Consider the following 24,499-nt stretch of genomic DNA (forward strand, 5'->3'; position numbering starts at 1 on the left):
GTAATCAATATATTACCATGGTTTTTATAACGGACCCTGTTGCGCCTTCTAGTGAACTAGATGAGAATATTCTGATAGGAACCTTTGTTCAGACCTTCTGCTTCTACACGAACATCTATTAGAACACAATCACATGGGATGTCAACACGACTGGAGCTACGAGTTATTTCATGTTTTAATACTCCTGGAATACTTTAAACCTTCATCTAAATGAAATTAGCAAGTAATGTACTCTAATATTGTATGCACATGATCATTATGGTATTCGTATAGAATTGTTTGATTAATATTGGGATCGTACGGTAGTGTAAATCAATATCTGCATGTTTTGCTTTATTAATTTAAACAATTCTAATATGACATAGAGTTTCGTATAATTTTGATATGACCATATTAATTGGTATATACTATATTGTCAAAATAATGCCGCTTTAAACCGAACCTTCACCTAAACACCGGCTCCGTGGTACAATGGGCACTTTCGGTACGGAATCGCCGCTGCGGCTGCAGGTGAGCTCGTGCCTGAAGACTCTTTCCACTTCACGGGATTCCGGGGAGATCGTGCACGCACTGCGGACACTCATGAGGTGCCTGGACGACGGAGAGTTCACGCGGATTCACCACACGCACGCGCTTCAGGTTCTGGTTAGCGCGCAGAGCTCGCACTGGTTCAGCAGGTCACACGATGAAGATGAGGAGGAGATGAAGAAACTCTGGGGGGAGATTATAATCAGAGGACCAGCAGAGCAAACACTCCTGACCCTGCTGGACACCATCAGCTCCACTGGGTCTGTCTGTCTGTCTCTCTGTCCATCTTTCTTGTCTCTTTCTCTGTCAATCCATATATCTGTTGGTTCATCGTTCCTTCTGTCTATCTTTCTGTCTGTTTGTCCACCCGTCTTTCTGTCTGTCTATCTTTCTGTCTGTTTGTCCACCCGTCTTTCTGTCTGTCTATCTTTCTGTCTGTCTATCTTTCTGTATGTCTGTCTGTCTGTCTGTCTGTCTGTCTTTCTGTCTGTCTTTCTGTCTGTATGTCTGTCTATCTGTCTGTCTATCGTTCTGTCTGTCTATCTTTCTGTCTGTCTGTCTGTCTGTCTATCTTTCTGTCTGTCTATCTTTCTGTCTGTCTGTCTGTCTGTCTGTCTGTCTGTCTATCTATCTGTCTGTCTATCTTTCTATCTGTCTGTCTATCTTTCTGTCTGTCTATCGTTCTGTCTGTCTATCGTTCTGTCTGTCTATCTTTCTGTCTGTCTGTCTGTATGTCTGTCTATCTTTCTGTCTATCTTTCTGTCTGTCTATCTGTCTGTCTGTCTGTCTATCTTTCTGTCTATCTTTCTGTCTGTCTGTCTGTCTGTCTGTCTATCTTTCTGTCTGTCTATCTTTGTCTGTCTATCTATCTTTCTATCTGTCTGTCTGTCTATCTTTCCGTCAGTCTGTCTGTCTTTCTGTCTGTATGTCTGTCTATCTGTCTGTCTATCTTTCTGTCTGTCTTTCTTTCTGTCTGTCTGTCTGTCTGTCTTTCTGTCTCTATGTCTGTCTATCTGTCTGTCTATCTTTCTGTCTGTCTATCGTTCTGTCTGTCTATCGTTCTGTCTGTATGTCTGTCTATCTTTCTGTCTGTCTGTCTATCTGTCTGTCTGTTTATCTTTCTGTCTATCTATCTTTCTGTCTGTCTATCTGTCTGTCTGTCTATCTGTCTGGCTGTCTGTCTGTCTGTCTGTCTATCGTTCTGTCTGTCTATCTTTGTCTGTCTATCTATCTTTCTATCTTTCTGTCTGTCTGTCTTTCTGTCTGTATGTCTGTCTATCTGTCTATCTTTCTGTCTGTCTATCTTTCTGTCTGTATGTCTGTCTTTCTGTCTGTCTGTCTGTCTGTATGTCTGTCTATCTGTCTGTCTGTCTGTCTGTCTGTATGTCTGTCTATCTGTATGTCTGTCTGTCTGTCTGTCTGTCTGTCTTTCTGTCTTTCTGTCTGTCTTTCTGTCTGTATGTCTGTCTATCTGTCTGTCTATCGTTCTGTCTGTCTATCTTTCTGTCTGTCTGTCTGTCTGTCTATCTTTCTGTCTGTTTATCTTTGTCTGTCTATCTATCTTTCTATCTGTCTGTCTGTCTATCTTTCCGTCTGTCTGTCTGTCTTTCTGTCTGTCTGTCTGTCTGTCTATCTTTCTGTCTGTCTATCTATCTTTCTATCTGTCTGTCTGTCTATCTTTCCGTCTGTCTGTCTTTCTGTCTATCTATCTTTCTGTCTGTCTGTCCATTTCGTCTGTTTGTTTTTTGTCCGTTTGTCTGACTCTGTCCTTTTGTCTGTCTGTCCATCTGTCTGTCTGTCTGTCTGTTAGTAATTTTTGAGTAAACTCATTTTAATGATCTATTATATTAGTGAGATATTAATGTCTGTTGTCTCTTACACACAGTGAGAGTGAGGCTCTGGATCGGTGTGTGTCTGCTCTGGAGATGTTTCTCTCTGCTGCTCGTCTCCAGGTGTTGTTGTGGTCCAGGTGTGAAGTGAGCGGAGCCTCCGCAGACTCTCCTCAGCTGACGGAGACCGTGATTGGCCACCTTGCAGCTTTACCCTCCATCACCTCCAACCATCTGCACACGAACACACCTGACATCTTCCTTCCACAGCAGTATTACCCTCTGCTGGCTGCCAGCATACTGGACACGCTGGAGAAGACATGCCACGCTCTCAGAGGTATCACATGCTCAGGGGTGAAATCGCTGCATATACAGAAACAAACATATACAGTTGAAGTCAGAATTATTTGTGCCCCCTTTTTTTATATTTTTCCCCTATTTCTGTTTAACTGAGAGACAATTTTTTCAACTAATTTCTAATCACAATAGTTTTATTAACTCATTTCTAATAGCTGATTTATTTTATCTTTGCCATGATGACAGTAAATAATATTTGACTTAATGTTTTTCAAGATACAAGTGTTCAGCTCAAAGTGACATTTAAAGGCTTAACTAGGTTAATTAGGGTAATTAGGCAAGTAATTTTATGAAGATGGTTTTCTGTAGACAATTGAAAACAAATAAGGCTTAAGTCTTTATTCTAGCCAAACTGAAACAAATAAGACTTTCTACAGGAAAAAAATATTTTAAGAAATACTGTGAAAAATTCCCTGCTCTGTTAAACATCATTCGGGAAATATTTGAAGGAAAAAATGGACAGGAGGTTTAATAATTTAATGCAGTGCATATTTTATATTATTATTGCCACTCATGCCTATCCATTGCATCATTAAAACCACAGCATGCTTAATACATTGTTTGAAATATTGTCAGCATATTGTAATGCATAGTCACCAAGGCAGATTTTAATTAGTGCTGTCAAATTCTTTTTGTGATTAATCACATCCAAAAAAAAATAAAAAATTCAAATAATGTATACGTACTAACTATATTTAAATATTATATAATATTATATATATATATAAATAAATAAATATATATAATATCTATATATAATAAATATATATAATCAAATATTAAAAAAATATATATATATTTATGTATAATTTGTGTTAGATATAAATGTATAATTTACACATATAAATAAAATGTTTATATATATATATATATATATATATATATATATATATATATATATATATATATATATATATACATGCATACACACACACACACACACACAGAGTTAAAGTCAGAATTATTAGCCCCCTTCGAATTTTTTTCTTCTTTGTGAAATATTTTCCAAATGATGCTAAACAGAGCAAGGAAATTTTCACATTATGTCTGATAATATTTTTACTTTTGAAAAAAGTCTATTTGTTTTATTTCGGTTAGAATAAAAGCAGTTATTAATTTTTTAAACACCATTTTAGGGACAAAATTATTAGCCCCTTAAGGCTATATTTTTTCTCGATAATCTACAGAACAAACCATCATTATACATTAACCTGCCTAATTAACCCAGTTAAGCCTTTAAATGTCACTTTAAGCTGTATAGAAGTGTCCTGAAAAAATATCATTTAAAATATTATTTACTGTCATCATGGCAAAGATAAAATAAATCAGTTATTAGAGATGAGTTATTAAAACTATTATGTTTAGAAATGTGCTGAAAAAATCTGCTCTCCGTTAAACAGAAATTGGGGAAAAAATACACAAGCGGTCTAAAAAATCAGGGGAGCTAATAATTCTGACTTCAACTGTATATAAAATATGTGTGTAAATGTATTTATGTATAAAACATTTTATTTAAATACAAGCTTTTATTTTGGATGCAATGTAGTTGCGATACATTTTTTGACAGCACTAATTTTAATGTCTTTGCAGCAACTGTGTATTTTAATACATCATTTCAGTCACTTCTGCCCTTTTACTTTTACTGCCCAATTGCAACCATTGCATTTTTTAAGGGCCAGTTCACGCAAAACTAAAAAATTCTGTCATCATTTACTTGCTCTTCACTTGTTTAAAACTGTTAGAGTTTCTTTATTCTTTTAGAAAGCTGGAAACCGGTAACCCTTGACTTCCATAGTATGTGTTCTTCCTACTATAGAAATCAATGGTTACTGGTTTGCAGCGTTCACCAAAATATATATATATATATATATATATATATATATATAAAGTTGAAGTCAGAATTATTAGCTCCCCTGATTTTTTTAGACCGCTTGTTTATTTTTTCCCCAATTTCTGTTTAACGGAGAGCAGATTTTTTTAACACATTTCTAAACATAATAGTTTTAATAACTCATTTCTAATAACTGATTTATTTTATCTTTGCCATGATGACAGTAAATAATATTTTAAATGATATTTTTTCAGGACACTTCTATACAGCTTAAAGTGACATTTAAAGGCTTAACTAGGTTAATTAGGCAAGTTAATGTATAACGATGGTTTGTTCTGTAGATTATCGAGAAAAAATATAGCCTTAAGGGGCTAATAATTTTGTCCCTAAAATGGTGTTTAAAAAATTTAAATCTGCTTTTATTCTAGTCGAAATAAAACAAATAAGACTTTTTCCAGAAAAAAAAAATATTATCAGACATTCTGTGAAAATGTCTTTGCTCAGTTAAACATCATTTGGGAAATATAAAAAAAAGGAAAAAAAATTTAAAGGGGGTTAATAATTCTGACTTCAGCTGTATATATATTTGTAGTCCCTTTGAATTATTTGACCTCTTTCCTCTGATGTAGCTGGACGGGACTGCTCTCTGGGGTTTGTCTCTCAGGTTTTGGGGAAAGTGTGCATTCAAGGATACAGCTGTAAGTTTTATTTAATATTACTACTTATAATAAATCAATAATAATAATTAATTGAATAGTTTTTTATGTTTCTCTTGATTTTTTTTGTTTATTCAAATGTTTTTAATATTTTTCCCCAGCTCATTTATTTTTATGTGCTAATTTTGTGCTTATTTTTGTGCTAATATCTTTAGATATTTTGTTCGATTATTTCCAGGTTTGGCTTTGGTACTGACTTATCCAATGTATGTGCACAAATCTAATATTCTGCATCCTGCAGAAATAATTTTTTAAAAGACAGATCTGTGAGGGGTGTACTCATATATGCTTAGCACTGTATATAAGTAGTAGTAGTAGTAGTAGTAGTAATAATTATAATAATAGTAATTATAAATTAATAGTAATAATAATAATAATAATAATTCAGTTCCATTATAATATCTCTCCTGCGCATGTTAACTGCTGTGTTTTCTGTATGCAGCTCAGATGTTTGAGACTCTTGGTCCTCGGCTCTCCTTTGTGACCCGTGAGGATGCTCTATATCAGCGTGTGACACAGAAACTGATGGAGAACGTTCCAGAAAGATGCACAGAGAGTGTGATCACAGGACTCATACGCAGCCTCAGTGGGTGAGAGAGTGTGTTTGTGTGGCTAAACACAGGTTTTTAACAGTAATACATTGATTAAAGAGCGATGGTTCAGCCAAAAATTAAAATTAGTCATCATTTACTCAGCCTTAAACACAAAATAAGATATTTTGAAGAAAGCTGGAACCGTTGACTTCCATAGTATTTGGAAGTCTATAGTTACTGTTTTTCAGCTTTCTCCAAAATATCTTCTTGTGTGTTCAACCGAATATAGAAACATAAAGAAAGGTTTAAAACAATTGAGAGAGGGTAAAGAGTGAGTAAATGTAAATTTCTAGGTGAACTGTCCCTTTAAGAGTCTCACTAAAAGTGTGCTTATGTCTATATTGCACTTCAGTGATGTGCCTAAAACACATGTGTCAAATACAAGGCCCGCGGGCCAAATGTGGCCCGTCAAAACATTTAATCAGGCCCGACAACAAGTTTTGGTAATCAAGTTCAAGTGGCCCGTGCTTGCTTTAAATATTAGGTCTGTGACAATTACAATATTGAGACACCGATGGTGCTGTTGCGCTTTACCCAACACACTTTAGATCGGGGGTCTCAAACTCAATTTACCTGGGGGCCGCAGGAGGCAAAGTCTGGGTGAGGCTGGGCCGCATAAGGGATTTCACAAAAAAAAGTCCTCAAATGTCATTATTAACAGTTTTAATAATTTCTTCTGAACATGAAGTGTCCTGAACATTAATAGAACATTGAGTGAAGATTATGAACAGTTCTTCTGAACATGGCATCTTTTGCCTACTCCTTGCTGCCAGAGACTTGACAGCGCTTCTTCTCACAAATCTGAACCACATTTGGCTTTAGAGCGGAAGCAGTTGAGACCCTCAGTATGGCTTGAAGATGATCATCATTAAGTCTAGACCTGTACTTTGACTTATTGTTCAAGGTGGAGAATAACTTCTCACACAAATATGTGCTCCCAAAATGGCACATGGTCCGCTTGAACATTCGGGAAAGCTCAGGGAAGCTGGGGGGCAATTCTCTCAAAAATTGCCCATGCATGTCTGCTTTTCCACTCATCTCCCTGAACTTGACTCTGAGATCAGAGTTGCATTGCAGGTCAATGAGCTCCATTTGATTTTTCCTAGGGAAAAAAGTGGGGGAACTCACTCAAAACTTCCATTCCCTCACCTAAAAAAAGGCGTATATATGTATAAATAAAACACCCCCACCCCACTCCAGTCACATCAGTCTGTGCCAGTCTGTATCTACCTATAATATATAAAAGAGGCAGGCTGTAGCTAGGTAGGTGGCAGGCTGCAGATAGGTAGCTAAGTGGCAGGCAGGGGCGGGAACAGCTTACCTTGGTTCTGGCCGGCGCGAGTTCCCTCCTAACACTTCCCGCCCGTCACAGCGTCTAACAAAGGGGCGGGGTGCGTGGTGACGTCACCGGTATCCCCGCCCCTTTGTTTACACGGCGGGCGGGGAATGCCAGTGACTGCTGTGTACGGATAGAATCAGCGGAGAGGGGAGCGCTCTCTCTCCCCGCTCCGCTGATTCTGTCAGTGTACAGCGGTCGGCACGGGCCACAAAATATTGCACTGAGGGCCGCAAATGGCCCGCGGGCCGCGAGTTTGAGACCCCTGCTTTAGACATTAGCGTAATGTTACACAATGTAAACAAGGTCAAATATTTCTGGGACTGGCACAATGTAAAAAAAACGCAAAGTGGACAGCGAATATCGACAATTTCAACCAAGGTGAAATACTCATGTGAATAAATGTTTTCTATAATGAAGCTGACCAAAACATCCCACAGATCTTGCCTCATAGATCACCATATTATGTCTGTAATGAAAGTAGTCATAAAAAAATCCCTAATTTTCTTAGGTTTGGCATGTAAGCCCAGTGCAAGTGTCCTTTGGAGCAACATAATCTAAATAATATAATTTCTCACCATTTATTTATTTATATAGGCTACCATATATCTATAATAGCCTCAAATAAATCTATTGCTTTACTTATTTTCCTCTGAAATCCCCAAGTTCGGTTTGTAGGCATCGACAGTTGGAATGGATCATTCCATGATTAGGTTGCCTTTTTAAAGCTGACAGAATCAGTTCAATTATACAATATCAGAAACCATCTGTTGCTTGTTACAATGTGGTATATCGGTTGTTGGCTTTTTGTTTTGTCATCAGTTTTTTCTGAATATGAATTTGTTTTTAAAGTAGACTACTTTTCTATGCTAGCCTACTGTACTGTTTTATGCTTATATTGGTTAGAGACCTTATTTCATGCTTTGATAGAGATAAAACCTGCTGCGATTGAACCACGGCAAATGAAGCTCTGCACAAGACTTTTGGCCAGCGGAGAAATTAAATTAATTAATTTTTCCTTCACTCCCATCAGGTGAAGTTTTTTTTCCCTCTCCGCTGTCGCCACTGCCTCGCATGGTTCAGGATTGGTAGAGCTACGGATCTATGAATTTGCTCTTCAGTGTTTGAACTATCAGTAATGATTAAATCACACTGAACTGAGCTAAACTGAACTGAACTGAACTTAAACACTAAAACCTGAACCACACTGTTCCAGTTACTATGACCATTTATGTGAAGCTGCTTTGACACAATCTACATTGTAAAAGCGCTATACAAATAAAGCTGAATTAAATTGAATTGAATTGCTGTGACACAAGTTAAATGTAAACCCTTACTATTTTGATAAATGTGGTTTAATGAGGCGTACGAGATGTTATACAGTTGTTAACACACTTTTATTTTCTACAGTAAATAAATTTTTAAATATGTCTATGTATGGCCCCTGACTTTACTCGCAACACTCATTGTGGCCCTTGCCAAGTTTTGCCAAGTTTGGATTTGACACCCCTGGCCTAAAATAATAAAAATTAATGCTTTTATTTGTTTAGTTTTTTTACTAATCAGAAATCTGTTTACATTGTACATGCGTTATAAAATAATAGTTATTTTATTATTATGCAAACAGATATACATTTTTAGATATGATGGCAAATCAAATACAATTGAGTTTTTTAGGGTGAACTATCCCTTTAACATGAGTGTGTGTTTCAGGGCGGCTGCCGTGTCCAGGCTGATGGGAAACCTGGTGCTGACCAATAAGAAAGCTCAGTTTGTTCTCACTCATAAACTGATATTGCAGCAATACCAACATCCAGTGAGTGGAACAATAAACACCTCTAAATATAAACCTATTATTATACACTTCTTTATTACTGAGCCTATTCATAGGAAAAAAGGGACAGTTCACCCAAAGATGAGGATTTACTCACTGTTTACTCTCCCTCAAATGGTTACAAACCATTATGAGTTTCTTCTGTTGAACACTAAAGAAGATATTTTGAAGGAAGCTGAAAACCATTGACCTCCATAGTAGGACAAACAAATACTATGTAAGTCAATGGTTACCGCTTTCCAACATTCTTCAAAATGTCTTCTTTTGTGTTCAGCTAAAGGAAAAAAACTTTTTTCCTGTTTTTTGTGTTTGACACAAATAAAGGGAGAGTAAATGATGACAGATATTGATCTTTGGGTGAACTGTCTCTTTAAAAAACTTTAACGTACAATGTAAATATCATTGTATATGAATGTGATAGATTAATAAGCATGATTTTAATGATTTGCTCATGAGCAATCAATGATTCATATTTATCACGTCTCATTCTCTTTTTTTTATTTCAGACTCGCTTGTTAAAGTCTGTTCTTGGTTATTTGGCGGTGGATTCATCACGTCGCCCGCTGCTTAAACAGGTGATCATACTGTATATATTGTGCGGTTCTGCAATTGTTGTTTGAATATGAAGAACAAATGTGACCCTGTAACACAAAACCAGTCATAAGGGAGGAAAATAAGTTGAATAAATAAGCTTTTCGCTCATTTATGGGAGGTTATGAAAGGATGAGATGTGACTATTTTAAAATCTGCAATTTGAGGGTTAAAAAAAAATCGAAATACTGAGAAAATTGCCTTTAAAGTTTGCCAAATTCAGTTTTTATCAATGCATCAATCAAATCAAATGTATATTTAGATATGTTTACGGTTGGTAGTATACAGAATATATTCAGGTTAAATAATCTATACTTAATGTTCTATAATATTTAATAACTTTTAATTAGGCCCACACGGAATCTGCACGCACAGAATTCCGTAGATTTTCCGGAGATTTTCCGCAGAATTCCGCAGATTTCTGCAGATTTTTAGCCCATTATTAATTCTGTTTATTTGCTTGAGTAAATGTGTAAATCTGAATTTATTCAGTTTTTATTCAGTAATTTATTACTTTTTATTTAATATATTAAGGTTTTATTTATGATACTCCCAAAATAATTCCGCAGAAATCTGCAGATTTTTACCAAAATTCTCCGCAGAAATAGCAAAAAACGTACGCAGATTCCGTCTGGCCCTGCTTATAATACATACATACATACATAACAGTGTATTTTACAAAAAGTAAAGCATAATATGAGAGTTTAATTCAAACATTCATATACTCACTGGCCACTTTATTAGGTACACCTTACTAGTACCGGGTTGAACCCTCTTTTGCCTTCAGAACTGCCTTAATCCTTCATAGCATAGATTTACCAGGGTACTGGAAATATTCCTCAGAGATTTCAGTCCATATTGACATGATAGCATCACGCAGTTTTTGTCGGCTGCAGATCCATGATGCGAATCTCCTGTTCCACCACATCCCAAAGGTGCTCTATTGGATTGAGTGCTGGTGACTGTGGAGGCCATTTGAGTACAGTGAACTCATTGTCATGTTCAAGAAACCAGTCTGAGGTGATTCACGCTTTATGACATGGAGCGTCATCCTGCTGGAAGTAGCCATCAGAAGATGGGTACACTGTGGTCATAAAGGGATGGACATGATCAGCAACAATACTCAAGTAGGCTGTGGTGTTGACATGATGCTCAATTGGTACTAATGGGCCCAAAGTGTTCCAAGAAAATATCCCCCACACCATTACACCACCACCACCAGCCTGAACCATTGATACAAGGCAGGATGGATCCATGCTTTTATGTTGTTGACGCCAAATTCTGACCCGACCATCTAAATGTGGCAGAAATGGAGACTCATCAGAGCAGGAATCGTTTCTCCAATCTTCTATTGTCCAGTTTTGGTGAGTCTGTGTGAATTGTAGCCTCAGTTTCCTGTTCTTAGCTGACAGGTGTGGCATCCGGTGTGGTCTTCTGTGATGAGAAACTTGCATTAGCGAGCAGTTGGGCAGGTGTACCTAATAAAGTGGCAGGTGAGTGTATAATAGTAAAAATATTAATAATAATTTTTATAATATAATATTTTACATTTAAAAGAAAAATTCACAATTTTGACTCATATAATGTTAACAAATGAATTTCTTAAAGGCACAGTTCACCCAAAAATGAAAACTCTGTCATTGTTTACTCACCCTTTACTTGTTCCAATCACGTTTGAGTTTTTCAATCTGTTAAACACAAAATTAGATATAATAAATAATGCTTGATACCGGCAACTTGACTTCCACAGTACCTGTTTTTCCTACTATGGAAGTCAACGGTTAATGGCTTTCAGCATTCTTCAAAATATCTTCTTTTTGTGTTTATGTGAAGAAAGAAACTAATAAAGGTTTAGAACCACTTGAGGGTGAGTAAATTTGGAGTACATTTTTATTTTTTATATCCCCTTAAGAGATGATGTAATTATTGTGTGTAGGTTCTTCGGAGTGTGTGTCAGGTGTGGTGTAACAGCAGTGCGGTCAAACACACGTGTGTCGAACAGCAGCTGTACGTCAGTAAAGCTTTACTGCTGTGTGTGGCTTTACTCGACGATTCTGAAATACAAGAATTACGGCAAGGTAACAAACAGCCTTTGTAGATCTCGCATACAATTCTTTGCACTTGCTAAACACAATTGATGTCGTGGACTTTTAAGGGGATCGTTCACAAAATTTTTTAAACGTCATCATTTCCAGTGCTCAGCATAACTGAGTGCACCCCATTTTCTCCATTTCTCAGTGAATATAGGCTGTGTATTTTGGTGCATTTAAACAAAACAGATTTATTAAACAGATATATTTATTCAAATAATATTTTAGTCACCAAACATATTTAGAAATGGAAAGATAATACAATTAAATTCAAGCTAAATGTTAAAAATAAATTACAAGCTACAAAATTTTAACAAAAATTTTCACATTTTTTGCTTCTCTTGATTTTTCCTCTTTTGTAAATTTGTATTTAATGTTTTTCTATATCATATAAATTTGGCTGTACAAATTTTTGGACCGCTATGGTAAGTTATTTTGTTAGATTAGCTCCAGATTTGGCTTCAGTACTGAATAATCTAATGTATATGCACAAATATAATATTGTAGAGCTTCCTATTTTAAATATGAATCGAAAAGAGAGATTTGTGAGGGGTGCACTTATATATGCTGAGCTCTGTACCATCCCTTTATTTGTTCTAAATCTGTTTGAGTTTTTGTTGAAGACCAAAAAAGATATTTTGAAGAATGTTGGAAACCGGTAATCATTGACTTTCCTACTATTAGTTTTTTTTCTACTTAAAGGGATGGTTTACCCCAAAATGAAAAATTCTCACATTTACCCTGTCCTGTTGAACATAAAAGAAGATACTTTTAACAATGCTTGAAACCGGTAACCATTGACTTCCATACTACTTGCTTTTTCGGCTATGAAAATCAATGGTTACCGGTTTTCAGCTTTCTTCAAAATATCTTCTTTTATGTTCAACAGAAGAAACTCAAACTGGTTTGAAACCACTTGAGGGAGAGTAAACAGAGAGTAAATTTATATTTTTAGTGAACTGTCCCTTTAAGTAATGCAACGCACTTATCAATGCTTAGAGCATTATTAAATATTTTATTTATATTATCATATGTGAAGAAACCAAACATAGTGCTGGCTTTTTTTAAAGGGATAGTTCACCCAAAAATAAAAACTCTCACATTTACCCAGTTCTGTTGAACATAAAAGAAGATATTTTGAGCAATGCTGGAAACATACCACATATTTTTCCTACTATGGAAGTCAATGGTTACTAGTTTTCAGCTTTCTTCAAAATATCTTCTTTTGTCTTCAACAGGAGAAAGAAACCACTTGAGGGAGAGTAAATAGTGAATACATTTTCATTTTTGGCTGAACTATCCCTTTAAATATGTAAAAATGTAATGCATTTATCAATGCTTATAGTATTATGTAATATATTGCATGTCTTAATATCTAAAGAAGCCAAACATAGTTGAAGTAGTGGCTTTAGTAGATATTTAAAGGGATGGGTCACCCAAAAATGAAAATTCTCGCATTTACCCTTCCCTCATTTGTCTTAAACTCGTTTGAGTTTCTTTATTCTGTTGAACATAAAAGAAGATATTTTGAAAAATGTTGGAAACCGGTAACCATTGACTTCCATAGTGCTTGTTTTTCCCTTCTATGGAAGTCAATGCAATGCCCTTATCAGTGCTTAGGATATCATTAAATATATTGTGTTCCTTAATATGTGAAAAAGCCAACCCTACTTGAAGTAGTGGCTTTAATAGACTTTTAAAAAGATAGTTCACTCAAAAATTAAAATTTTGTCATCATTTATTTATCATTAAAACCTGTTTCTGTCTTCTGTTGAACATAAAGGAAGATATACTAAAGATATACATCGACTTCCAAAGTACTTTTAGTTTTTTTTTCCCCATGTATGGATGCTAATAGTTACCGGTTTCCATCATTCTTTCATACATCTTCTTTAGTGTTCAATAGAAAAAAGAAACTCATAATTGTTTTGAACCACATGAGAATTATTTGAGTTTTTGGGGGGAAACTATCCCTGCTGCTTCATGCTATTAATATGAGGTTTGTTTCACAGAGATGCTGCAGTGCATGCTGGGAGGAGTTCAGTGTCGTCTTGACAGCAATGTAGAGCGTATTCGACGGATGGGTATGGTGGTGGGCGAGTGTCTCAGTCATAGATTGGACACACCTGGATCACAATTAAAATTTCAGGTGAGTAATTTGCATACTTAAAGGTACAGTGCACCCAAAACTGAACTTCTGTCATTGTTTACTCAACCTGAACTTGTTCTAAACCTGTTTGAGTCTCTTTCTTCTGTTGAACACAAAGGAAGATATTTTGAAGAATGTTGGAAACTGGTGACCATTGACTTCTATAGTGTTAGGGTTGGAGTGGGTGAGCATGTTAATAAAATATAGTTAATGGATAATATAATATAAATAAATCTCAGCGGTTTATTCCGCTGTGGCGACCCCAGATTAATAAAGGGACTATGCAGAAAAGGAAATTAATAAATGAGTAAATAAATCTCATTCATTTCCGGCTGCAGCTGTATCCCTTCTAGAAACCGGTAACTGTTGACTTTTATTATTTCAGGATTGAGGTGGTTGAATATGTTAATAAAATATAATTAATGGATAATATAATAAATTATGTATATATATATATATATAGATATAATTCTCATTAACTTCCGACTGCAGCTGTATCTCTTCTAGAAACCGGTAACCATTGACTTTTTATAGTGTTAGGGTTGGGGTGGGTGGGTGTAGATGTTAATAAAATATAATTAATGGATAATATAATAAATAAATCTTGTTATCTTCCGGCTGCAGCTGTATCTCTTCTAAAAACCGGCAACCATTTACTTTCTGTAGTGTTAGGGTTGGGGTGGGTGTAGATGTTAATAAAATATAATTAACTGATAATATAATAAATGATATAAATAAATTTCATTAACATTTGGCTGCAGCTTTATACCTTCTAGAAACCGGTAACCATTGAGATCTATAATGTTAGGGTGAGTAAATATAATTAAAATACAAATAATGGATCATTTAATAAATAATATATATCTCATTAATCTCTGGCTGCAGCTGTATAGAAACCAGTGACCATTGATTTGTATAGTGTTGGGGTGGGTGTAGATGGTAATAAATACAATTAATGGATCGTTTATTAAATGATGTAAGTAATTCTCGTTAACTTCTGGCTGCAGCTGTATCCCTTCTAGCAACAACCAACCTTACATATTTAGCACAGGCTTGTTGAGCTTTTAGGTTTTGCATTATTGCATTTGCAGACATTTAAACCAGTGCCGATGTGTTTAAACGTTTAAAGTGATCAATGATTTTTTTTCACATCACCTAATACTTTAGTTTCTCATTAAATCTTCTGACCAATCAAATGCTCTAGTAACTTACATGCCCCGCCCTGTCCCTTCTTTATTCCTTAAATAATGAATTGATGAATGAATGTCAAAATACCCAACTTAGTGAGTATCATAAACAGTTATTATGTCCTAAGTAAACATAAACAGTGAATTGAATTTGTGCATCGTGTTAAAGTAACAGCAGCCTAATATAGCTGATACTGTCTGTCAGTGTTATATTATAACAAAATGCTAAATCACTGTTTTTGTGAGTCAGTATGGAGCAGATGAGGAGATCGGCGAGCTGAAGTCATTAATGGAGTCTCTAGCTGTTAACGATGATGAGGAGGAACAGCCTGATGCATCCAACAGGTAAAAATCAGATTTTATAATTTAAAAAATAAAACTATAAAAGGCAGCACGCAACACAATGTTTTCGGTAATGTTATGTCACTAATTTCACTTTGAATTAAGTGTGTAGGCTTAGTTTTTGCAGCTTACATTGTATTATACACTTACCGGCCACTTTATTAGGTACACTTGTCTAACTGCTAGTTAACGCTAATTTGTAATCAGCCATTCACATGGCAGCAACTCAATGCATTTAGGCATGTAGACATGATCAAGATGATCTGCTGCAGTTCAAACCGAGCATCAGAATGGGGAAGAAAGAGGATTTAAGTGACTTTGAATGTGGCATGGTTGTTGGTGCCAGACGGGCTGGTCTGAGTATTTCAGAAACTGCTGATCTACTGGGATTTTCACGCACAGCCATCTCTAGGGTTTACAGAGAATGGTCAGAGGTTAGAGGAGAATGGCCAAGGTCTGCAGAAGAGCATCTCTAAACACACAACACGTCCAACATTGAGGCAGATGGGCTACAGCAGCAGAAGAACACACCGGGTGTCACTCCTGTGAGCTAAGAGCAGGAAACTGAGGCTACAATTCACACAGACTCACCAAAACTGGACAATAGAAGATTGGAGAAACGTTGCCTGCTCTGATGAGTCTCCATTTCTGCCACATTTAGATGGTCGGGTCAGAATTTGGTGTCAACAACATGAAAGCATGGATCCATCCTGCCTTATATCAACGGTTCAGGCTGGTGGTGGTGGTGTAATGGTGTGGGGGATATTCTCTTGGCACACTTTGGGCCCATTAGTAAAAACTGAGCATCGTGTCAACACCACAGCCTACCTGAGTATTGTTGCTGACCATGTCCATCCCTTTATGACCACAGTGTCTCCATCTTCTAAAGGCTACTTCCAGCAGGATAACACACCATGTCATAAAGCGTGAATCACCTCAGACTGGTTTCTTGAACATGACAATGAGTTCACTGTACTCAAATGGCCTCCACAGTGACCAGCTCTTAATCCAATAGAGCACTTTTGGGATCTGGTGGAACGGGAGATTCACATCATGGATGTGCAGCCGACAAATCTGCAGCAACTGTGTGATGCTATCATGTCAATATGTAGCAAAATCTCTGAGGAATATGTCCAGTATCTTGTTTAATCTATGCCACAAAGGATTAAGGCAGTTCTGAAGGCAAAAGGGGGCCAACCTGGTACTAATAAGGTGTACCTAATAAAGTGGCCAGTGAGTATATGAATGTTTGAATGAAACTCTCATATTATGCTTTACTTTTTGTAAAATACACTGTTACATGACTTTTATTTTGCTAGTCTTCAGCCAGAACCTAAAGTTGAGGCTCCAGTGTCGTCACAGTCAGTGGCATCGGATCCTGGTAACGGCAGTGAATCTGAACTGGACAGGTATATCTAACACAAACACACATGAGAAATGTACAGGGATGTTGCTTGCTAATAGAATTTATCTGGAGATGATTTTGTCCTTTATTTTTCTGTTAGTGATGATGATCTGACTCCATACGACATGTCAGCTGATCAGGAGAAGAAGAAATCGGCGCCGCCGCGTTACGTCAGAGACTGTCTGGAAGGTGATCTACAATAGTTTTAGCTAGCAATAAAACTCCCCTGAGGAAAACCTGCTCAGGTTCAGTCTTGTATTCAGGTTCAGTCTTCAGTATTGTATTGTTCGTATGCTTTATTTGCAGGTTTAATGTCGTCTGATGATGCTGAAAGGTTTGAACTCAGTCTGCAAGTGGCAGAAACTCTTCTCAGAAAGAACGTGAAGGCTACACAAGAGGTCAGAGGTCATCCCAGCAGACTTTAATGACTAAAGATCATATAAACTCAGCACTCATTGGCTTGTGTTGGTTTTAGATCAGTGTTCAGTTTAGTAAAGTGCTGCTCCATCTAGAGGACAGGTACAACACTGCGCTCTTCCTCTCGCTGCGGCAGAACGCCATGGTGGCCCTCACCGTTACCGACATAAAGCCGGTAAAACCATCACACCATAACATGCATAAGACATGACACACTCAGATCTGTGCAGAATCTTACGAAGTGATCTTTGTTTCCTCTGTAGGTCGTAGACTATTGGACGACAGAGTTTTATGCTCTCAACTACAGCTTGAGGCAGAGATTGGACATTCTGGAGGTCAGGATAATATCAAAACGAATGGTTTTTCTGTTTTTAGCATGTTGGCATTATGCTTTTACCTAGAATTTAAATATTGCTAGCATAAATTTGCATATTTGTTAACCTATTTTTAGCACGTAAGCATAATATTATCATTTTTGTTAGAATTAATTAGCATGTTTGATAGAATTAACGATTGGTGGTTTGCTTCTAGCTTGAGTTATAATGTTGCTAGCCTGAACTAGCATATTTGATAACCTGTTTTTAGCACGTTAGCATAGTGTTATCATGTTTTTAGGATTAATTAGCGTGATATAACACATTAGCAAGAATTAACGAGTTGCTGGTATGCTTCTAGCCTGATTTATACTGTTGCTAGCATGAATTAGCATATTTGTTGACCTTTTTTTAGCACGTAAGCATAATATTATTATTTTTGCTAGAATTAATTAGCATGTTTAATAGAATTAACGATTGGTGGTATGCTTCTAGCTTGAGTTATAATGTTGCTAGCCTGAACTAGCATATTTGATAACCTGTTTTTAGCACGTTAGCATAGTGTCATCATGTTTTTAGGATTAATTAGCGTGATATAACACATTAGCAAGAATTAACGAGTTGCTGGTATGCTTCTAGCCTGAATTATACTGTTGCTAGCATGAATTAGCATATTTGTTGACCTTTTTTTAGCACGTTAGCATAATATTATAATTTTTTGTTAGAATTGATTAGCCTGTTTGATAGAATTAACGATTGCTGGTATGCTTCTAGCTTGAGTTATAATGTTGCTAGCCTGAACTAGCATATTTGATAACCTGTTTTTAGCACGTTAGCATAGTGTTATCATGTTTTTAGGATTATTTAGCGTGACATAACACATTAGCAAGAATTAATGAGTTGCTGGTATGCTTCTAGCCTGATTTATACTGTTGCTAGCATGAATTAGCATATTTGTTGACCTTTTTTTAGCACGTTAGCATCATGCTATTATGCTTTGCATGTTACTTGAAAAATGAGCATTTCTGCCATGAGTTGGCATGTTTCAAGCATGAATTTAATATTTTATCTTTGCTAGCATGTTTCCCGCATGGCCATAATCCATGTTGTCAAGACAAATGATGTTCTTTTAAACTTATTGTTCATCAGTGAATCCTAAAAAAAGTATCACAGCAACACTGTGATAATAATGAGAACTGTTTTTCAATCAGTACATCAGTAGGATTTCTGAAGGGTCATGTGACTCTACTGTTTCAGGTCCTTGCTCTCGCTGCACAGGAACTGTCTGAACCAGTCACAAACAAGCACACAGGAGCTGAGCCAATCACAGCAGTGACTCCTCTGGGTCAGAGCGATGACATCACACACTGGCGGCAGATTGTAGACAAACGGATCCAGAGCAAAACCAGACGGATCAGCAAGGTGACACGCCCTCAGAAATATGCACATCAAAGACATGATGCACCTAAACACTGAAAATCTGATGGTCATTTACTTAGTCTCTGGTCAACCACAGTTAAAGTCAGAATTATTAGCCCCCCCCTGCATATTTTTCCCAAATTTCTGTTTAACGGAGAGAAGTTTTTTTTTAAACACATTTCTAAACATTATAGTTTTAATAACTCATTTCTAATAACTGATTTATTTTGGGGTGTTCACACCAGATGCGACTTTTGTGAATAAATTGCACTATTCGCACTTAAATAGACACGTGAACATTTTGCGTTAACTTGCTTCATTTGCTCGTCAAATTCGCTTCACAATAGACGCGGCTTCGCTTCATGGGCGGGGCTTCTGTCTGCCCAGTGACTCCAGTTTCGTTTCTAAATGGCTAACATGGACTTTGTTGAGAAAGTAGCTGTGCTTTATGGCTTTAGGAAGGCTGAAAAACAGCTTAGATTCGTTTAGCACCATGTCTGAGTCCACTAGATCCTTCAGAGGTGCACCCAGCTCTGTGAGTTCATTAACTTATCCAGAAACTATACTTGGATGATCAAGCTTTCAGCGGTGCTTCAGACTGAGCCGGGCCCAGTTTGATGAGCTGTTCTCCGCTGACATTAGCCTGGTCGTTGCGTATCTATTAATTACCTAACAAATTGTATTTTTTAATACCTACCCCCACCCCAACCCTAAACCCAACCGTCACAGTAATGTAAAAATATTAATAATTGTTACAGAGTGTCATAATGCTGCTGTATTGATGTGCATATCTCACTTCCAGCCGGCCGTGTATCCGATCTAGACTTTACCGATTTCCCTTCAGGACACCAACAACAGGCGCTACAACATAATCCCGCCCCTACAAGAGCAAGGTCCTGATTGGTTAACGCGGCGCAAATGATTTTCTAACTCAAGCAATCCGCGCCACAGGATGTCTATTCGTGTCTTTGTAAGTCGTGATTGACGCTTCACCCATGTCTGGTATGTATGTACCATTTTATCTTTGCCATGATGACAGTACATTATAGTACAGTATAGGGCAATATTTGACTAGATATTTTTCGATGTACTAGTATTTAGCTTAAAGTGACATTTGAAGGCTTAACTAGGTTTTATAGGCAGGTTAGGGTAATTAGGCAAGTCATTGTACGACTGTGGTTTGTTCTGTAGACTATTGAATAAAAATATTGCTTAAGGCGGCTAGTAATATTTAGCTTAAAATGGTGTTTAAAAAAATTCAAAACTGCTGTTGTTCTAGCTGAAATAAAACAAATAAGAATTTTTCCAGAAGAAAAAATATTATAGGAAATACTGTGAAAAAATCCTCGCTCTGTTAAACATAATTTAGGAAATACTTCAAAAAGGATTTAAAGGAGGGTAAATAATTCTGACTTCAACTGTAAGTGACCTGGGCCCTCAAACACCCAATTTTATTTGTGGATCTCCTTTATAATTCTGTGTTGTCTAATAATGCATTGTGTTCAGGGTGTCACTCAACCTGTTAAAGCTGTTCCCAACCGTTACGCTCCGGTCGCTGGATTTTTCTTCTTCCCGCTGTTTAGGAGCTATGACAGGTCTGTTTACTTGGGCATGTTTTCATAGTACATTGATTTCCAAAGACAGTATGGCAGAGCTTTTATGCTGTTTTTTTAAAGGCCACAGACAACGTTTGACCTCCTGGGCGGTGATCACCTGGTGTTGGGACGACTGTTGCACACTCTTGGGCTGCTCATGCATCTGGCTGTCAATGCACCGGTACAAACACACACTAGAAACACTGCATTCATTACACAGTCTATTTCATTTTCACTGGCTCAGTGTTTATCACTGTAGCCTCACAGCAACAAGGTCGCTGGTTCAAGTCCCGGCTGGGCCAGTTGGCATTTCTGTGTGGAGTTTGCATGTTCTCCCCCTGTTGGTGTGGGTTTAGTCCTGTGCTCCGGTTTCCCCCTACAGTACAAACACGTGCTATAGGTGAATTGAATAAACTAAATTGGCCGTAGTGTATGAGTGAATGAGAGTGTATTGGTGTTTCCCGGTACTGGGTTGCACGTGGAAGGGCATAAAATTTATAACTCTTGTGATAACCCCAAGTAACACTACAGTTTTTTCCAATATATTTTTCAATGTGTTATGTAAGTATTAAAGTGGATTAAAGGAACACTCTATGGTTTTTGAAAAAAAAAACTCATTTTACTAGTCTCCTAGAGTTAAACAGTTGACTTAAAGCATTTAAAAAAAAAAAAATTAGCTTAGCATAATGAATTGAATTGGATTAGACCATTAGCATTTAATTCCAAAAGATTAACAAAACAACTTATAATTTTCCTTTTTTACCGCAGCATTTTTTTTTCTTGACTATTACAGCAGAATGAAAGTATAGTTCCTAGTAATACCGACCTAGAATAGTAACTTTTCATTTTCTTTCAGTCTTATTACCCAATGTAACTAAAGATGACTTCAGGAAAATTATCTAAATGCTTCTTTTTTTACGTGATGCTAATTGCCAAATCAGAGTAAACATAAATTGTGCTAAGCTACAACTGACCCTGCCAGAGCAAGAATTTGGCTGAATGGTTTAAAAAATGGTTTAAGTGAACAAGTCACCTCCAAGAGACTTAGGCCCTGTTTACACTAGTGCGTTTTAGTTTTAAAACAGCACTTTAGATCAAAAACGATCCGCATCCACACTAGTGTTTCAACTAGCGTTTCTGAACATATCTCCGTCCACACTACGCCACCAAAAACGTATATCACTTGACCATTCGCACACTCTGTGTATGCGCGGTCTAGTATAAACAGAAAGCATGTGTCTCGCTCAGCATTTGGTTATTGTTAGTCAACAAACACCGGTTGAACAATGAACGCGATGTCAAAAAAAGCAAGAGAGGTATTTTTGTGGACAGACGACGAGGTCGAGTTGTTACTAAACGTAACAAATGAATAACTGCACAATGGCGCCTAAAACAGACAATAGTGCAAACAACGCTCCCATTTCTGTGTCCATGTTGTTGTTTACACTGAAGGCTGATCTGCTGTCTTCCGGTAGCGTTAAAGCCATGTGTTATAGTCATGTGATAGGGGCTTGACGAATAAGGGAAGGATACGCAATGACACAAAAGCCCCAATCAGGTAGCGAATCTCTGCAGCCCCGCCTCCGTTTACAGATGTCTCCGTTTTCCCTCATCTACACTGAGACGGAGCAGCAGCGTTTCAGAATGAAAACAGCCTCTCCAGCGTTTCCAAAACGCTCCGTTTTCGCCGCTTGAAAACTCCGGCGTAGTGTGGATGGATGGCGTAACTGTAGCAAAACTTATGCGTTTTCAAACTAAAACGCACTAGTGTAAACGTGCCCTTAGTTTACCTAACATTAATAACTACCTCAGCTCTGAGTAAACGAAAATACATGAAATATTTCAAATACTCTCCTCCCAGAAAGGATAAAAGACAACTGCAAAAATCTTGTTTCAGAATTTTTTTAAAATAAAAATAATAATGAAAAATGATGAAAGTCATAAAAATGGAAATACTTGTTCTGAGAAAAATCTCAACTGTATATCTTTCTATCTGGAGTGAGATTGTATGAATGCTTTTTTTCCCTCAGGTTGTGTCTCAGATGGGCAGAGCTCTGCTGGACTTTGTGTGGGCCGTTCGCTTCCACACTGACCAGTAAGTCTGTCTTCTATGATGCATTATCTCACTTGTATATTCATGTCATTTCATACACACTCTCTTTCGTCTTGTAGGATGGTGAGGAGGGGGGTTATGTTTGCGGTTTGCGCTGTGTTTTTGAGCATGCCCAGTGAGAACCTGCTTACAGAACTGGGTGATGATCTGATGGAGACCAGAGCCTGGCTCGCAGGTACAGACTGTATACAGTGGAAGACACAATTATTTGCCCTCTCGTGAATTTTTAATTCTTTTTCAGACATAAAATTATTATTATTTATAATAATTATTTATTAATTTATTTTTTATTGTTAGTTATTATCCCTGTATAAAATTATATATACAATTATTAGCCCTGTTGTTTTAAAAACACATTTCTAAATATAATAGTTTTAACTACTAATTTCTTTTTTCTTTGCCATGATGATAGTATAAAATATTTTAATAGTTATCTTGCAAGATATTTGTATTGAGCTTAAAGTGAAATTTAAAGGCCTTATTAGCATGCATAAGCATGATTTGACATGTTTAAAATAGTAAAAAATTTAGTTTTCTGACAAGAACTTCCATGTTTCTACCTTGAATTAGCATGGATTTTGACCAAAATGTTAAATTATTGCTTGAAACATGCCAGAAATGTTCATTTTTGCAAATAAAATGTTAATTCACGCTACAAATATATTAAATCATGCTAGAAACGCGAAAGCAAACATTTATAGCATGATTTAATATGTTTGTAGCATGAATTAACATGATTAACTAATCTTTAAAAAAAACTTTTTTCCGTTAAACATCACTTGGAAAATAATTGGAAAAGACTTACAGAAGGGCGAATAGTTTAGTCTTGATCTGTGTGTATGTGAGTGATGCTGGGTTTTTGTGTGCAGATGTGGCAGAGAGCGACTGTGACTCCGACTGCAGGAGTTTGGCTGTACAGAGTTTAATGCTGATGGACAAAAACCTCAAATCTCAGCTGCAGATCCCAGATATGGAGACATGATGGACATCTCTGTGTATTTCTGACACTTCTGACAGGTTATCACATCTCAAAATGAACAGGTGAATACAATAAAGGATCTTCCGGAGCGAAGATTTAGGAGTTTATCGCTCTGGACTGATGCATCTCTAATTTCATTATGTGTTATTTTGTGTATTTAATGTTTGAGACATTAAAGCGTTCTTAACATTTGTGATTTTTTTTTGTGTGACAAAGCCTTATTAAAGGTTACCCTAAATCTGCTTCTCATCTATATTTCACTCAGAGAAGCTTTAATGTGACCTAAATTCACTCTAAGCTGATGTTTTAAGTTTTAAGTCTGATATGAAAGTATAAGTAGCAAAAGTAAGTATACTTTACAATGCAGTTCAACGCCCAATGCAGTGAAGTTTACACTTCGAATTGTGAATATACATTCACTGGCCACTTTATTAGGTACACCTCTCCAACTGCTTGTTAACGAAAATTTCTAATCAGGCAATCACATGGCAGCAACTTAATGCATCCAGACATGTAGACATGATCAAGACGATCAGTTCAAACCCCCAGAATGGGGAATAAAGGTGATTTAAGTGACTTTGAACGTGGCATGGTTGTTGGTGCCAGACGGGCTGGTCTGAGTATTTCAGAAACTGCTGATCTACTGGGATTTTCTGGCACAACCATCTCTTAGATTTACAGAGAATGGTCCGAAAATAAATAAATATCCAGTGAGCGGCAGTTCTGTGTGCGCAAATGCCTTGTTGATGCCAGAGGTCAGAGGAGAATGGCCAAGGTCTGCAGTAGAGCATCTCTGAACGCACAACACGTCCAACCTTGAGACAGATGGGCTACAGCAGCAGAAGACCACACCGGGTGCCACTCCTGTCAGCTA

General features: G+C 36.9%; 1 protein-coding gene across 2 annotated transcripts; it reads left to right on the forward strand.

Annotated features, from left to right (window-relative positions):
• The first annotated feature begins 145 nt into the window (after positions 1-145).
• On the forward strand, positions 146-23,814 carry telo2 (TEL2, telomere maintenance 2, homolog (S. cerevisiae)). 2 transcript variants are annotated; one of them, NM_001077741.1, is given in 20 exon segments: positions 146-788; positions 2,414-2,694; positions 5,175-5,243; positions 5,704-5,851; positions 8,904-9,006; positions 9,531-9,599; positions 11,552-11,693; positions 13,718-13,854; positions 15,292-15,386; positions 16,703-16,792; positions 16,889-16,977; positions 17,095-17,186; positions 17,264-17,380; positions 17,469-17,540; positions 18,777-18,941; positions 20,445-20,533; positions 20,615-20,714; positions 22,564-22,628; positions 22,706-22,821; positions 23,516-23,814. In NM_001077741.1, coding segments are annotated over 20 exon segments (2,469 nt in total). In that variant the 5' UTR covers positions 146-471; the 3' UTR covers positions 23,629-23,814.
• The last annotated feature ends 685 nt before the right edge of the window (positions 23,815-24,499 follow it).

This window comes from Danio rerio, chromosome 24 (genome assembly GCF_052040795.2).
Source record: "Danio rerio strain M-AB ecotype USA chromosome 24, GRCz13ab, whole genome shotgun sequence".
NCBI classification, from domain to species: domain Eukaryota; kingdom Metazoa; phylum Chordata; class Actinopteri; order Cypriniformes; family Danionidae; genus Danio; species Danio rerio.